The following is an 18,185-nucleotide window of genomic DNA, read 5'->3' as shown; positions in this document are numbered from 1 at the left end:
ATGAGGGGTGCCAGCTGGGTAAGAAAATGGCTGCTCCTTTACACAGCGTCTCCACTTCATAACTGCTAACGACCCACTCCAAAAAGCTCTTGTACAGAGTATTGCTACAGATTTTGCCATTCTGCATAAACTCAAACATTCAGATCACTACTACACACACATCTGATATACTGAGGCCTACACACACCCACACATCTGATATACTGAGGCCTACACTACTAAATGTGGTCCTAATGTGTTCACATTGTTGTTAATATTGTTGTTAGTACCTTATGCAATATATACCCTTGAAATGGCAAACCTATCTCTGTCGTGGTTTTTATTATTTTGTGGAGGGGAAATAATCAGTAGCAATCTATAACACAATTATATACTTATCCTACATAAACTATGGAAACTATTAAAAAACTATTCAATTAAATTAATCATTTCTTATTTTCGTTGGTATTGTTGTCATATACAGATATGCAATGATGATTGCTGGGTAATATATATATTTTGTTGTCCAATGTCAAGTCTCTATTTGATCATGTGACGAGACGATACGATATAGCTAATTTAGACGCAAAATCTGAACGTCAAGACCGAGAGGCTGACTGAGCACAGCCAGAGGCAAAGCACACATGCAAGCCGAACGATGCCTTTCAAACATAAAGGTGGTGATGCATGACATGCTTTTTCAATGGACAGGATAGCCAGCCCATTCAGCCTCTCCTGCTCCATGCGGCCCCTCAGGTAGGTCTTAATGAGTTTCAATTTGGGAAAGGATCACTCGGCTGTTGCCACTGTCACAGATGTCAGAAACAATAGCAGGGCAGTGCACACCTTACCGAAGGTGGATGTTACGGAGTGATAATCCACAATCAGCATCTTGGCAAATTGGGAGACTGAGGACTGCTGAGCAATCTGCTCTAAAACAGGCCCTGAATGATAGGAGTTGTGCAAGAAACGTTATTGCTATGTCCCTGTTGTAGTGGTCAGACAGACTTGTTGCCTTGTCATATAGCTCATCATCGCCTACGAGCTGATGACCACCACAACAGGGACATAGCAATAACGTGTCCTGCACAGCTGCTATCATTGCAGCTGCCGTGCCCCTATTTAACAGGTTGTTATAATTTCAGAGTCAGGTCGCTGCCGAGCGCCTGTTTGATTGTGTATGTGTTTTTCAGATGTGGGTAAAGCTGCTGTGTGTGCCGCCGCAACAAATCGTGCCTTTCATCAGGGTTTTTTTAAAGAACCTTTCAGCACGTTGACCGTCTGTTTACGTTAGTGTGTCAGAGTGCTTTCCATGTTTCTGATCGCTTTCTGTTTGACCTGTCTACTTTCCCAATACAATAGCCGAAGTAACTGATTCGACTGTAAAATCCAACACATTGTTGGTAATATGTATTGTTAGATAAATTAATATTAAGACGTTAATATTAATGAGACAGAGACCAGCGATCAGAATTTGTTGTTGCTTTATCTTTTGCAAAAGGGGAGAGATGACACGAACAAGATCATGCACATGACTCCAAAGTGCAGCTGGGCACAGCCAGCTTTTATACAAGTGCTCACATAAGCTTACATGGGCATGTTCATATTCTGTACATTCTGCGCAGAGTGGTGTCCCTTCTGCAATCGTCTGTGCGTGCAAGATATTGTTGTAGCAATATCGATTTGCAGAAGAGGTTTCAACCATAACTCAGTATGTGTTTCATAATCAGTATGTGTTTATTGCAGCAAGAGAGTTTCACAGAACACATTCTTTCAGCATTACACTTGTGTCTCTTACACAAGCATACAATGGATTATACATAATAACAACATTGGAAAGTTTAACTATCACATATATATACAGTACATGTATATGTATACATGTACGCCTAATGATGTGTGTGTGTGTGTGTGTGTGCGCGCGTGCGCCTCTTAACTATTATCTAGCATGCACTAGGGCCCTTGATAATAGCATGCACTAAGGCCTGTCACAACTACCTTACGCCACTGTGCTATACACTACCCATCCATCCATCCAAGTTTTGGGTATCTCCCTTACGTTCCACCTTCTTGCACGAGCTCTGACTGTAGAGAGAACTGTCATTGGTTGACTGCTATCCCATTGTTGCCAGATATGATAATTATCCTCCAAATACGTTCATTTTGAGCCTTTGATAGGATACGCCATTTCCAATCTGGCAACACTGAGCACCTTGCCACCTCCACTAGTTGCATCGTTTACAATAGTACATGACATCTGCATGTGAAAAAGATGTCAAAACGACGTTGCGGGGGAGGGGAAGGGGTCATCTACATGTGAAAAAGATGTCCAAAAACTCCCTTGCGGGGGAGGGGACGGGGTCCTGCGACGAAGTGTCCTCTTTTTCACAAACTCAAATCTGGTCACCCTACCTACTACAGACACATCTGATATACTGAGGCCTACACCACTACAGACACATCTGATATACTGAGGCCTACACTACTACAGACACATCTGATATACTGAGGCCTACACTACTACAGACACATCTGATATACTGAGGCCTACACTACTACAGACACATCTGATATACTGAGGCCTACACTACTACACACACATCTGATATACTGAGGCCTACACTACTAAATGTAGTCCTTATGTTTTCACATTGTTGTTAATACTTTGTCATAGAAACCAATAAAGAGATTATACTCATGGCTAGGTTTATCTACTCAACTTGTAAAATGCAACATTAGCTCACTCTCCCATGGCATGAGGTCTTCTGATGAAAGGCCAGTCTAGAGCTGCCAGGTGTAGCATTCTTCAGCTCCTGAAATGAGTGGAAGACTGTGAGGTGAAATAAAGTCAGAGTTTCATGTTTCCCTATCAGAGACCTCAACAACAACAAATGCACCAGTGGCCTCGCTTGCTGTGGCAGGCCAGTGGTCACTCTGGTGGATGTGTGTCACTCCAGGACACCGGTGGGCAGAGCAGGTACTGCAGTCGACCTCTGGGAGAGTGAGATCATGTCGTCCTGGTGGGAAAGTAAAATTCAAATCAAGAGAAGAAACACCCAAAGCAACAGTAATATGGACAATCTTAATAGTCTGTCCCAAAGGCAGAAATATTCATTCAATATATTCATGGACACATACATACTATTCATGCTGACAAAACACTATCTCTCTGCAAGGACCCAGGCTGATGGCTAACAATGAACAGTCACTGTGGTACACTCATGGGTAGAATACAAGCATGATCATATATATATTGTGGTACCCCAAGCTGCTCTTGGGGTCCAACTAGGGATATACGATGGCAAATTCCCTTGGAGAAGGTTGTGGATGCCGTATACCTCACCAGGGCTATTATACTGGGCAGGCTCTAGGACCCTGGGGAGGTGCTCTGGGGACTACGGAGGTCAGGCCATACACTAGTGGGAAGCTCAGCTGCAAACTATTAATTCAGATTGGCACTGAGCAGCCACTAGATAGACAGGGGGTTTGGAAATCAGTGTGAAGCTGGGCTGACAAAAGGAAGGTGCCAGTTATACTGTGTGTAAGCCTGGGCCTTTGTTTGTGCAACTTAAACCAGTGTCATCTTTTGTGTGCAGGTCTGAGGAGCGGAGTGGACTGTAGGTTAGCCAAAGGGCCTGTCCACCCTCCAGACGAGAGAAGGACGAGTTTTCAGTTATTTTTGACTTTCTCAGTTTGTAAATTTAACAATTAATAAAGGGACTTGCCTTACTGGATATACCCTTGTCGTGTCTTGAAGTTGAGAGTTCACAATATATACAGCGGGTAAAATAAGTATTGAACACGTCACCATTTTTCTCAATAAAAATATTTCCAAAGGTGCTATTGACATGAAATTTTCACCAGATGTTGGTAACAACCCAAGTAATCAATACATACACAGAAACCAACACAAATAAATTCAGAAATTAAGTTATGTGTATTAATGTGAAACAACACAGGAAAAAAGTATTGAACACATGAAGAAAGGGAGGTGCAAAAAGGCATGGAAAGCCAAGAAAACTGCTGAAATCTATCAGTAATTAGAAAGCAATCCAGCCCCTTGTCAGTGCAAATTAATATCCCAACTGATGGCCTATAAAAAGGTCTCAATACCAAGGTGTCACACCAGAAAAATCTCATGATAGGTAAAAGCAAAGAGCTCTCTCAAGACCTTCGTAACCTTCTTTGTGCAAACATACTGATGGCATTGGGTTACAGACGCATTTTCTAAACTTCTGAATATTCCAGTGAGCACTGTTTGGACCATAAGCCGGAAGTGAAAAGAACATCATTTCACCATAAACTGGCCACGACCAGATGCTCCTCGCAAGATTTCTGACAGAGGAGTGAAAAGAATTATCAGAGAGTTGTCCAAAGAGCCAAGGACCACAGTGGAGAGCTTCAGAAATACCTGGAATTTGCAGGTACAGTTGTTTAGAAGAAAACAATAAGTAATGCACTCAAACCGCCATGGCCTGTATGCACGCTCACCACATAAGACTCCATTGCTGAAGAAAAAGCATGTTAAAGCTCGTTTAAAGTTGCAGCACCACATTTGGACAAGCCTCTGAAATACTGGGAGAATATAGTCTGGGTAAGATGAAGAGAAAATTTGAACTTCTTGGATGCCATAATGCAACACCATGTTTGGAGGACAAATGACACTGTACATCATCCCAACAGTGAAGTTTGGAGGTGTGAACATCATGGCGTGGGACTGCTTTTCAGCATACGGTACTGGCAAACTTCACACAATTGAAGGAAGGATGAATGGAAAAATGTACCGAGACATTCTTGATAAAAATCTGCTGCCATCTACCAGGATGATGAAGATGAAACGACGGTGGACATTTCAGCAAGAAAGTGAACAGCCAAGGAAACTCTCAATTGGTTTCAGAGAAAGAAAATAAAGCTGCTAGAATGGCCCAGCCAATCACCTGGAAAGAACTGAAAATCAGAGATCATAGAAGAGGCCCAGGGAACTTTCAAGATTTGAAGACTGTTTGTGTGGAAGAATGGGCCAAAATCACACCTGAGCAATGCATACGACTAGTTTCTCCATACAGGAAGCGTCTTGAAGCTGTCATTACCTATAAAGGCTTTTGTACAAAGTGTAGCAGCAATTTCTAATTGCCTACCAGGGGTGGCTGAGATGGATTTAGTTCTGACGCGTGTAGGAAAGATGAGAAGTAGAGGTGAGTCCAGTTGGTCCCTTTGACCGTTTATTGTAGAATGGTGGATAACAAGTTGTTGGAAATAAAATAAAAGATATTAAACTAAAGAGTCTTTCGTAAAGCACATGAGTCCTTTGCAAACGTCCTGGCACACGGTCAAAAAACTGTTGCCTTCCTCAGCCACGCCCAGATGCTCTGGCTGCTGGATTTTAAGGCCTTTCCCCCTTGGGCTCCACCTTCAGCCTCTCAGGTAAAGTTCAGGTGTCCTCTAGATGGGGTAAAAACACCTACGGCCATAGTGTCACTCATTCATTCTTACACACTCTCACACTTGCACATACTAATAAAGAGAGATAACATAAGAATCAACATAAAGGTTAATTTGGCTCCTACATATTGAATAAATATCAGTAAGCGTGTTCAATACTTTTTCCCTGTGTCATTTCACATTATTATACAGTACATAACTTAATTTCTGAACGCATCTAATTTGTTTTCTTTGTATGTATGGGTTACTTGGGTTGTTACCAACATCTGGGGGGTATTCGTCGTAGCTCGCTAAGCGGTTTAGCGAGCTAATTTTCAGGCTAAAATAAAAAACGCCCCTCTTTTTGGTTCGTGGAAGCAACTTTTGATAAATCACCATAGTTACATATCGATTAGCACTAACCTGCTCCAGGGCAGGCTAACTTAAGTGTAGCTGGATAAGCTTGCCACACCCCCGGAAAAAGGAGGGATCCCATTGACCAAGGACTGATATTAGAGTTAGATTAGCGGAGGGAGAGAGTTCTTTGCGATCGCCAAGATCCATTATTCTTGTATGAGCGCTACCGATTCAGCCGACAAGGAATCATTAATTTACAAGACCTTCTCGAGTCATTTATTGCAAACACCACAGTCGAACATTGACTGTCTTGCGCTTTTTTGCGAGTGGTACATTTTTGTAGTGTCGGTGATGCGGAGAACAAAGCACTCATAATTATATGAGTGTTATTAGTACACCATAGCATATCATCATTGTAGAAAATGATTAAGGTGGACTCATGATAAGAATAGAGAGAAATACAGACAATTTATTTTCACTGCTTCAATTTATTGCATTTGTTATTAATACATTCAGTCATTTAACAGACGCTTTTATTCAAAGCGACTTCCAAGGAAATGTAAAACTAGGTGAGGGGATTTGAACTAGCAACCATGCAGATTCAAACCGGTAGAGGAAACCTCTGCGCCAGTGGACACTTGCCGTCAGGTATTCATACATAGATATCACCGTATAAACATCCCAACACACCTTGCTCTCACAGCGGTGGTGGTGTTGAATTTTGCCATGATTATGGTCTTGTATTCTTCATAAGTGTTCATGTTCATCTCCTACTCGCCAGCGGAGAAAAAAGAGCCATTTTCTTTGAGTTTAGAACCATTATACCGTTAGAAAATCATGGTTTTGGTGATCGACCTTTCCTGCCTTTTGAAGTAGGACGTGCACGCGCAAATGCCATGATAACTTTAGCCTGGTTGAAATGAACCACATGATTAGGATGCGGATCAGCCGTTAACGAACCGATATTTGCTGTTCTCAATCAGCTCGCTAATCTTAACGGGCTAAAAGGCCAATTGATTAACTTAGCTTCAATCCTACGACGAACGTACCCCAGGTGAAAATTTCATGTCAATAGCACCTTTGGAAATATTTTTACTGAGAAAAATGGTGACGTGTTCAATACTTATTTTACCCGCTGTATATATATATATATATATATTTATTTATATATACACACATATTTATTTATATATACATATACACACACATATATATATATATATATATGAGATATATTGCATTTACCTTGAAAGTCATGGCAGTTATCTCCATCATTTACCTGCATCTCTTCTCTAAGAGATCATTGATAATTGACAGATCAAGTTTATTATGTTGGCATACATTTATAACACTGCATCAGTTTGGTACCTCCTTATATTTAGCAAGCACAAAAACAGAGCAAGCGAAGATGCAGGTTACCAGGACGATGGATCAAACGCACTAAAGATTGTGGGGGTTTTGTGAGACAGTGAGTCGGCCAGTGAGTAGGTCTATTCACTAGGCCTGTCCAATAGACCACATTATCATTACTTTGGCTGGGTTTGATATGGTATGACATGGATTGAGCGTTCCCAAATCTGGCTGCCCTTTACTAAATATGTCACACAGGCAGAACGTTTCTTCAGTCGCCTTAAACTATTAAAACCGTTTTGCATGCCACCATGGACAAGTAGAGCCTCACAACCTACACTCCCATTGATGGAAAGAGAGAGAGAGCTGCACACATATATATGGAGAAGGTGCTCAACACGTGTGTGGGACTAAAATGTCAACGTGTTGATGTCGTCTCAGAGTTACAGGCCTATAACATGATCACCTTCAATGTGAAATCAAATACAGGCTGTCATCCTTTTTAAAAATCCATCAATCAGTTGTATGTCTCTATGCTGTCCTCCACCTGCGTTTCCTTTTAGCAGGCTTAGACAGCTAGCTAACACTTTTCCTGAATGAATAAAGATGAACTACAAGTCTTGATTTTCTTGCGTTTACTGTGGTTCCCTTCTGTAATCATTCATACAAGATTGACGTTTTGTAAAACTGGAACAGACAAAAACAAAGACATACATAAATACCACGTAAAACAATGTGGCACAAAGATAGCATGACTGCAAGAGCTAGCATAGTTTAGCTATTTTCTAGCTGTAAATTCGCGACATTTATAAATGTACATTCAACCTATTTCCAAAGATGGCTAAACGGCATTTATACAACAACAAAACACAATATAATATGCACTTACAGACAAATACTATCCAAAGCTTGCTCGTGGAAGAATGCTTTTCGAGGATGACTTCAGCTTAAAGAAAACCAGTGTGTTCTCTCGTGGTACAACTCGATAAATGAAGACCAAGCTTGCGCGTCTTCCCTTGTGTGGGCTGTCCACTAGGTGGCAGTATTTACTTATCTCTAGCTACTAAAGCTACTAAATTTAGGTTTACTTACAAGCATTTCTTAGAGAAGGCAGAACAGTCTCCTTTAATGCAATTTATTGTTAAATGTATGTCATTTTAATGCTGTTTGTTAATACAATTTATTTCTACAAATAATTTGTTTAAAATGAAATCTGTTGTGTCTTTACTTTAATTCTATGCCCACAGGTCAGTTGCTATTTGCGCTTGGCTAGAGTATTATAAAAGTCAAAGTCATGTTTTATTGTCACACAGCACGACACACAACACCACACACATGCATTTAGCGGCGACACAGGACACACACACACACGCATGCTGATGAGGTCGCCGGTGAAATTTTCCTTCTGCCTTTAACCCATCCTGAAGTCCTTGTCCTTCCTCAAGGGGCTCCAGGAGCAGTGGGCAGCCTTTTACGGCGCACGGGGACCAGGCCAAGTGTTCAGTCCATTCTTGGTCAGGGACAGGACAGGAATGCGATCTTTTCTGTTGCATGTTTTTGTGTTGGGGTTCTTTGTGGAGGAAACCCTTGTGAACACGGGGAGAACATGCAAACTCCACACAGAAAGGCCCGGGAGATAGCCCACCTGAGCACTGGAGGCCTGGGGAGAACCTACCCCCCAGGACCAACAGCGCCCCATGCGGGACCTTCTTGCTGTGAGGCGGCAGTGCAAGCACCTGAGTGGGTGAGTGCACCAGTTACAGGGCATCTGGTGGTAGCTAGCTAACTTTAGCTAATGAATTAGGCAGAAAAGGATGAAGGCAGCAAGGCCAGATGAGGTTAGAGGGGGGAGGGGTGGAGGAAGAGTTGTCTCCTGTTGATGACCACTTGGGCCAGAGCAAGGTAAATTAGCATGCTAGTCAACACATGATGAGGATGAGAGGAGCTGCAGTACTGTGGTGAAAAAGAATGAATTCATGTAAAGGTCACACATGAGTATTAACTGCAGGGCTGCAGAAAGTTTCCAACATCAATGTATAAACCGCGGATAACAGTCAGGAAATTACAATGTGTCATTTCTTCAGAAAATGTCTTAAGATATTTGGCAACATCCCGGTCCACATTTCAAAACCTCAATTCCATTTAATGATCTTGCGAGAATAGTGCTTTCTTCCTGTGAGGGTATGAAAGAGGACTTGAGGGGGAACTCTCACACAGAGATGCAAATAACCCTGTTTGACAGCTGAACTTCAGGAGACAGACGTCTGTCTTATAGCTCACAATCACCTCTTGACTGAATCTTAGAGGTCACAAGTCAGAAGACAAAACTACTTGAACGTAACGTCAACGGACACATCAAAGGACTCCCACAGGTAACTGAAAAGCAAGTGAGCTTTAACTTTATTTACATGCAGTCTTTTAAACAGTCGTGTAGGATGTTGAGCAATATATTTTTACATATTGCACATCATATTGTTTGTAAGCTATACTTAACCTAACTATGAATTGTATTTGTTTGTTTGTGTCTTTGTTCAGTTGATTGATTGTTATTTGTTCTTATTTTACTTAAACGGGTACATACTTCTACTTCCCTTTGACATGAATGGCTTTTTGACAACAACTGTAGTTCTGCTCATTTTGACTGTCATGTGTTGAAACATGTTTACTTCACACAAAAGACACCATTTTGATATTTCACAACCCTACACAGTGGGTTCAGCTCTCACAATACCACCAGGAAAGACACTAAGGGGCAGACGGTCTTAGTCTGCATTGCTACTCGATAGAGATGTGGATTACATTTCAATATATGTGGTGATCTATGGGACTACCATTTCTCTGTAGTTCAGTCCATGGTCATTTGTTCCACATCACCAGATGGTGTAATGTTACAAGTCCTGTCCTCCTCTTCTGGTCTAGTCAGCCTTCATGTTGAAGTTTCCCACTGTGTGTGTATGAAAGAGGACATGTAGGGGAACTCTCACACAAGTGCAAATAACCGTTTGACAGCTGAACTTCCTAAGTTAAAGAGACTGACAGAGGACATACTTCTGTCTCATAGCTCACAATCAATACTTGACTGAAACTTAGAGGTCACAAGGATGTCAGAAGACAAAATCTGCTCAGATGTAATGCCAAAGGACACATCAGAGGACTCTACCACAGGTAACTGAAAACTGAGTGAGCTTTAACTTTATGTATATTCAATGTTTTGAATGATTGTGTAGGATGTTGATTTTTATATGTTGCACATCATATTGTTTTTAAACCATACTGAACCAACCTCACAATCTTATTTATGTATTTGTTTGTATAAAAATATACCATTTTTATATTTCACACAGTGGGTTCAGCTCTCACAATACCACCAGGAAAGACACTAATGGGTAGACGGTCTTAGTCTGCATTGCTACTCGATAGAGATGTGGATTACATTTCAATATATGTGGTGATCTATGGGACTAGCACTTCTCTTTGGTTCAGTCCATGGTCATTTGTTCCACATCACCAGATGGTGTAATGTTACCAGTCCTGTCCTCCTCTTCTGGTCTAGTCAGACTTCACGCCAAAGTTTCTCAGTGTATGTGTCGTGTTTGGTGTATGTTTACACTGTAAACAAAAAAAAACAATTTGTTGGCTTGACTAGATTCTTATGCTTTGACATTCTTACAAGTGCACCTGAAGTTACTAATTTACAGGTTAGTCATCACTTCAGCAGAGAAGAGTCATACTTACTTCAGATAATCTTGTAAGGACATCAGCTGGATATGAGCCTGTGCAATCATGGTAACCCACAACACCTGACATCATAAGCAGTGATGAAAGATGAAGCTATTAAAGTTGTAACTTCAATGGAAAGTGAACTGATTGCAATATTAAGAGGCACTTTATGTAAGATTCAGGCAGTAGTGGCTGATACAAGACCCCTTTGGATTTCATTCAAACTTTTTCCAAAGTAGACATATGCCAAACACTTTTATTTTTTCAACCTTTCAAAAAACATGTAAGTGTCATTTGGCTCAAATGTAATTTTACTGAAAAATGGAAATTCAGGATTTTGCTTTCAAATATCTCTCTCCGCCTTCATTCAATCTTCCCCAAACTTTGTGTGTGTAGTAGGGGCTGTGAGCACAGTAACTGTAAGTGTCACAGTGAAACTGTGGACATAGTAATGTGGAAATTGACGCAGGCTGAATCTACTGGTGTATAGAGTGTGTGGGAGCTGTGGCACAGGCACCAGCATCCCACACCATGTACCATGTGTTATGTGCACTAAATTACCATGGGAACCTGGGATTGAGTCTGCCCTCAATAGTCTGCTGATTCTACCCCCAATCTCTCTTGCATTGATGCTCTGTCCCTCTATACTGTCTGATATCAATGAAGGCTAAAAAAGTCCCCAAAACAGTGAAGTGTTGTTGATAACTATAATATTGTTATAATAGTCAGCTTTATGTGATTTATCAAGTTGTTCATACATTAGTGCTGTTTTTCTGTTCACTGGTGTTGCAGTTCTTGAGGGGCAAGCATGCACTAGATAATCGACATTTTAGGATTAATGAAGCAAAAAGCCACCTAGATGATCATAACACAGATAAAAGTGTGTTCATGAACAAAACAAGACAAAATCACAGCTATTTTGACTGAGGGCACACTAAGCTATGGCTTTGTAAAGATGGCCTACAATTTAATTATTGCCTAAAAAATGCCCCCTATATTTGTTCATGAATGAACACGGCTCTGTTTTGAAGGGCCACCTGGTGGTGGTGCCTTGGGCTAGTCTTGATCAAGTTTCAGGACAGTTGAATGAGGGCACACAGATATTTTGAAGGTGAAATCCTACAATGTGTACTTTGGAAAAAGTTTGAATACAACCTAAAGGGGTCATGTATCAGCCCTTATGGTAAACTGCCTGAACCTCATGTGGCTCTTAAAGAAACCTGTACAGTTATACAGTAACACAGGAGGCAGATTTTAAAGGCTGGTCATTTAGTTTTATTTTGGTATTCATTATTTATTTCCTAATTTTGCATTTCTTCTTACTGTTTTATCCTTCTCTCTCTCCTACTGTTGTCAACTCTGAATCAACCCTTTCTCTACTACCCTCTACAGGTACAAACTTGTCATTAAAGATGTCCGGTGAAAATCAGGCAAAAGGGAATGGTTAGTTCTACATACAGTAGTTTTAGAGTTAATTTGTTGGTTTTTCAAGAGTGCAAGGTTTCAAGGCTTTAGGCAGAGATGCCAGCTCGGAGTTTAATAACAGAAACACTTTAAAACAACACTATGCAAGAATTTAACACTTTTATGCTTTTATAAATAACTACCTTTAGTATCATCTTCAAATTCATTTTCAAGGTATATGGTCATGTAAAGGACAGATAAACACACTTATTGTTCTGGCTAGCTGCCCAGGCTATGCGCTATGCAGTTCTGTGTAAACCGCCCCCGCTATGTAGACCACCCTGTGTAAATGCATGCTAGCACGTCTCTATCAATGCCAGCTGTGCTGTTAGTGTTGTTTCCTAGGTCTTTGCATACATTGTTGGCGGTTATCTCACCAAAACTCCTTAGTGCTGCTTTAATGCCACTTTGAACAGATATCAATTCTAAAATAGTTCTTAGTCCTTCCCTGAGGATGAAGGGGAATTATACTACTAGTTTTACCAGCACACCTTGGAAATACACCTCAAGTGCAAATCGAATCTCTAATCATCTCTAATGCTTTTATATCCATCTTTGATTATATGATTATATAGTAAAGTAAATCAAGTGTAACTTACATAGATGATGTTAACTATGATTAATACATATGTTAGGCACCACTGGGTTACCGGCAGACTCATTTAATAGGTCTTTATTCTTCCCCAGCTCAGAGTTCTAAGAAAGCAAATTGTTGCCAGTTAACCGTGGATGAGGTTGGTCTCCTGAAACTGAAGTTAACCATCCTGGCCGTCCTCTGTGTCATCCTTGGAGCTTTTCTTGTGGCTTTTCAAGTGCTTTGTGAGTGTTTTTTAAAAGTGAGGGCACACCATGTTCATTAGTGTGTTAGCAAGCCAGAAATTGTCTATTTTATAGTCCATTCTAGGCTGGAAATTCTCCAAAATATGTCAACAATATACAACCATTACCATCATATACCATGTTAGTATTTCTGTGATTTGTAATTCTGAAAATGATAGGATAAAAACATGTATTCGTCTTGTTCTGAAAATATTCAAATGAATAGATAAAAAAATAAAAACGTAATTCAGTATATAGACGTAGATCACAATTACAATATTTCTGACAATGATGATTACTGTGATAAATATAACAAAATAATAGCACCCTTATTCTCTTTACAGCTTTCATGAGGGTGGAGAATGCAGGTGAGTTAGCATGAGTGAGTGAGTGAGTGAGTCATGGTGTGAGAGGATGAAAGACAGCGATATACCATCACAGAATAAGTCAATCTGACAATGAATGAGTGAAAATGTTTGTATGAATGAGAAATTGTAAATAAATAGTCAAATTAAAAGACAGAGAGACTCTCATTTGTAATACTTTCTCTGTCTGAGTAACGACCACAGTAACTCAACAATGTGTTTAATTTACTGTATGAAAATCCAGTCCTATCTGGTAGAGACTACATTACCCATTACACCTCTTTTTCATGTAACTCAAACACATTATTTGAATAGTCTATTTTACCAAGTAATTCACTAACTATGAATATTTAAAATGACTTTAGCTGAGCTACCAACTAACTGTCAACTAAACATTACCAACCTCACTACCTGAGTTGCACCCATATTCACACAGGCTCCTATCCCAACCTCACTATGTTTTGTTCCTCTCTCACAGTCAGAGCAATATGACTGATTGACTAGTTTCCTTAAAAACACTTTAAATGGAATGACAGACAAAATTATTACATGTGATGACAATTACGTTTTTGCTATCAGCATGACCTCTTTATTATAGTAGAAACTGGAAGCAAATCATGAGAAAATGCTTTGGTAATTCATTATTATTACTAAGTCATTTACTCTGATTCAGCTTGACTTGACTAAATTCTGTTTCCAATTTAGTAAATTGTTAGGAAAATTCCCTGTTTTTTTATATTTAAAATGTGTTTCATGCCCATAGATTCATTTATTCTGGACATCTTATATGGCATAGTGTACTGTTGATTTATTTCCTTTCAACAGAAACTGAAAGGATGTTAATTGAGCAGAAAAACAGAAATGATGATCTCACCAAGGAGAACACAAAGCTGAAGACTGGGCTACAAGGTGAGATTTCCATACATCTGTGGTGGACTGTAGGTTCCCAGACCTTGTCTTCCTTCAGGTGCACAGAAGCACTGAAAAAGCAACAGGTCTGTCCATATCAGGTTTTGACCATGTAACAAAGGGACTACTTATCAGTATGACTGTAGTAATATCTATCTTTGTTTCGGTCAAATGAGTAGTATATACAAACAGTATGTCAACAAATCATGACAAACCAAATGCCAGTTTTGGTGGTCATTATGAATTGTATTCCTTAAAAAGGAGGGAAGTGTGCGGATGGCTGGCAGTACTTTGATGGATCATGTTACCACTTCTCCACTGATACGAAGAACTGGACTGAGAGTAGAGATGCCTGTGTGACTATGGGAGGACACCTGGTCATCATAAACAGTCAACAAGAACTGGTATGACATTATTTCCTTAAAAAATATTTCCTGGGCTACTATCTAACTCTAATGTACTAAACTCGAATCAGTAGTGGCTGGTGAACTCATTTTTTGGTGCAGTAGCCCCATGTCCTATACCTCCAACATACCTGAGAGCATTAACTGTTTACTTGTTTACAAGTGTGCAGACCATTTGTGTGAATGTTAGGATTGCTATTGCATATATATATACAGCATTATTTGCATCATGTGTTAAACACCAGTTTTAATGATACGTGTCTCTGAGGGCCACTCAAGATCATTTCCTTACCTGATATAACATCAGCAACAGCATCCTGTTTTAAAAATAGTACATTATTTACATACAGCGATAAAACTACTACTACTATTACTACTACTTTGTTCCTACCCAGATTGTATCTTCTTTTTAAACATAAGACTTAATTGCCAAAATTCCTTCAATACCATTCATTGCCAATATAACCTTATGCTTGTGTTGTGCCAAGGTTACGTAAAAACATACTTTAACCTGAACTAAAATACAACATTATAATGCAAAAACTATAAAATGTGTTAATTTAATTATAAATAACGTGGTGACACTGAAAAGCAATATGGTGCACAATACTGGATATACATCAGATATGTAGTAATACGAATATTAGTCAACGCTCTCTAAGCAATTACAACTACCTATTTGTGACTTTCAGGTATTCAGCACATTTCCCTGTTTGGGGTCAATAAAGGTCATCTTAGCTTTGGTTGATTAATACATTTTATAGATAAATATATTACAGCAGTTTCAACCTCACACCCTCTCATGTGATACTAATTGGATAAGAGTACACAAGCTTTAAAGACTAATGTGATTGAAATCAGCATGTTGTAATGGTTATTGCAGTAGTCATCATAATATTGCTTATCAAGATCATGAACGTGATATTTCTTACATTAGGATTTCCTGAAGGCCAGACGGGAGATGGGAGATGGGCGGTCCCAGCAAGATTTCCACTGGATTGGTTTAACTGATGCTGAGGAAGAGGGCGAATGGCGCTGGGTGGACAACACACCCCTCACAGACCCAAAGTTGGTACAACCCAAACATACTGTACTGCTCAATACAATTCACATTTAACACAATTTCATTGGTTAGATATGTCCAGATCTAAAAACAAAGTAAAGAGCTGAAATCTGATACCTGTCATGGTTTAATTTGACAGATTATGAGCACCTTTTATCATGTTTATTTGATATCTGGACTCTGTTCTTCTTCCAGGTTTTGGGGCACAAACCAGCCAGATAACTACAACACAGAAGACTGTGCCATGATTTTTGCAGGAAAGTTGTATGACAAAGACTGTCGCTCACTTAAAAGAATCTGTGAGACTAAAAGCTGTATGGCCGGGGTTTAACTAATATTACCACAACATCAATTTATTTACCCACTCAAATTCATTTATGCTCGAAAAAATTGCTTAGAAGAAATGTTGTAGGGGTGTCTGACGTGCGGTATGGATTTGACATTAATTGCGTTTGGTCTGATTCCTGGACATAAAACTAGGGAAACACTTTAGTTTAGGGAACATATGTTAACCATTCACACATAACTAATATGTGTCTGTATAAGTGCCAAATGAAGTCTGTATTAAGCATCATTTATTAGGCCTGTTTTAGCCTCTTTTTTAATCTCACTGAATATGTAATATATTCTTGGTATATCCTTAATAATCAACTAGTTAGTCTCAACCTAATCTTACTGATATATGATATGTTTTAAGAATACAAATAGAAAGCTTGTAGCCTGCTAAGCCGCTGTCTGAATATGTTACCTGTAGGAACAAAATAATTGTAGAATAAGTATCTCTACTGACAAACAGTATTTCATTGCTCAATGCAAAGGCACAGCAGGTCCATTAATGGTAATTGTACTCACCCAGGCTGCTAGTGGTGACTGGGAGGCAGTAACGGTTATGGTACTCACCCAGGCTGCTAGTGGTGACTGGGAGGCACAAAAATCTACGCAAAATTGAGAAAGAAGATTTCCACACAGTATTTTAATTCCCGATTTCCATGTTTAAGCACATCAAAGAAAATCAGATAACGGGTCGTTTTTTCGTTTTCCGTTTTCTATTATCAAAACAAAAAACGAAAAAGGGGGGATTTTGGATTTCTCATTTCAAAACGAAAATCCATTGGCCGCAAAGTACACGGACCAATCTGAAGCACTGACCCGTTTTCTACTGCCGGGCACTTCACTGCAACTGAACAAACTTACCACTCTCCCACTTCAGTTTGTTTTCAGAATGAGAGAATTTTAGAAGGAGGATGCCATTACTGTGGCTCAAATAGGAGTCAGGTACAAATGGGCCTTGTCCTGACAAGCTAGACTCAAAGAGTAATGTAAAGGGAAAACAATATGTGTTCCCACTGTCACAGTTTTTCAAGAACGTGGAGAAGCTAGGCCATGCCCGATGCAGCCTCTGTTGATTTTCTGTTCCAATAGTTGGCCCTTTTTTTTGCTTAATATCTGATGGAGATCTGTGACGTAATGTGCTTTGGTGAAGTGGACTGGAGTGGGTGGTCGGGAGGGTAGTAGGATGGATGGGTGGTTGGGTTGGCCTGTGCCCCTGCAACATTCAACACAGGAATGTTTATGATTAAACTGTTACCAGAGCACAAACACAACAGCATTGTTTACAACAGCTCAAAGTTCTTCATAGATCTAGCCTCTTCATTTTGCTGTCAAAGTGCACCAGATTGATGCATTGAACTTTAAAATATGCTAAATGTTTTTATATATAAAATATATTCCCGGGGAGCATGCCCTGGACCCTCCTAAGGGGTTCCAGTCATTGTCACCTTTTTCATCCCTGATGAGTTTGCACCCCTGTACAACTATTCTTTGCCGCTATAAGTAGCATATTTAGACAGTTCATTAAAAGGCTATAAATCTTCTTTTGATTTTGATCCTTGCTATATATCAGTAAACATTGGTTAAGACCAACTAGTTGGTTATTAAGGCTGTACCAATAATAAATAACCTCATTAATCAGAATAAGAAATTGGTGAATACTGGCCTAGTTAATGCTGGTCTTATTGGGCACTGATACAGACACCAATGTAAGCTCAGTACATCCATGTAAGCTCAGATTTATGTTGTGTTATTTTTAAGGACAGCCCTTTCTCTTAGCTTGCCAGTCATATTTGGGTTCAATGTCTTTCTTTTCTGAGCCTTATGAGTGTTGGTTTAAATGAATGTCTTTCTATTCTGAGCCTTATGAGTGTTGGTTTAAATGCATGTAAATATCTTCCCATGGTTGGTGCACAAACTGTTACTGACCTGTCTATAAGGATCTGTGCTGTCAGATTGTAACCAGGAAGGGACTTTTGTTTTGAAAATACAACTTTAATTGTG

General features: G+C 39.7%; 1 protein-coding gene across 1 annotated transcript; it reads left to right on the top strand.

Annotated features, from left to right (window-relative positions):
• Positions 1-9,009: 9,009 nt before the first annotated feature.
• Positions 9,010-17,054, top strand: LOC116224609 (CD209 antigen-like protein E). Its single transcript, XM_031584930.2, has 9 exons — positions 9,010-9,479; positions 10,169-10,272; positions 12,220-12,270; positions 12,979-13,110; positions 13,455-13,478; positions 14,301-14,384; positions 14,646-14,788; positions 15,726-15,856; positions 16,047-17,054. Exons 2-9 carry the CDS (start codon positions 10,209-10,211, stop codon positions 16,180-16,182), a joined length of 765 nt encoding a protein of 254 aa, XP_031440790.1. The 5' UTR covers positions 9,010-9,479; positions 10,169-10,208; the 3' UTR covers positions 16,183-17,054.
• Positions 17,055-18,185: the final 1,131 nt, after the last annotated feature.

This window comes from Clupea harengus, chromosome 18, assembly GCF_900700415.2.
Source record: "Clupea harengus chromosome 18, Ch_v2.0.2, whole genome shotgun sequence".
Taxonomy (NCBI): Eukaryota; Metazoa; Chordata; class Actinopteri; order Clupeiformes; family Clupeidae; genus Clupea; species Clupea harengus.
This window is presented reverse-complemented; position numbering and strand designations above follow the sequence as displayed.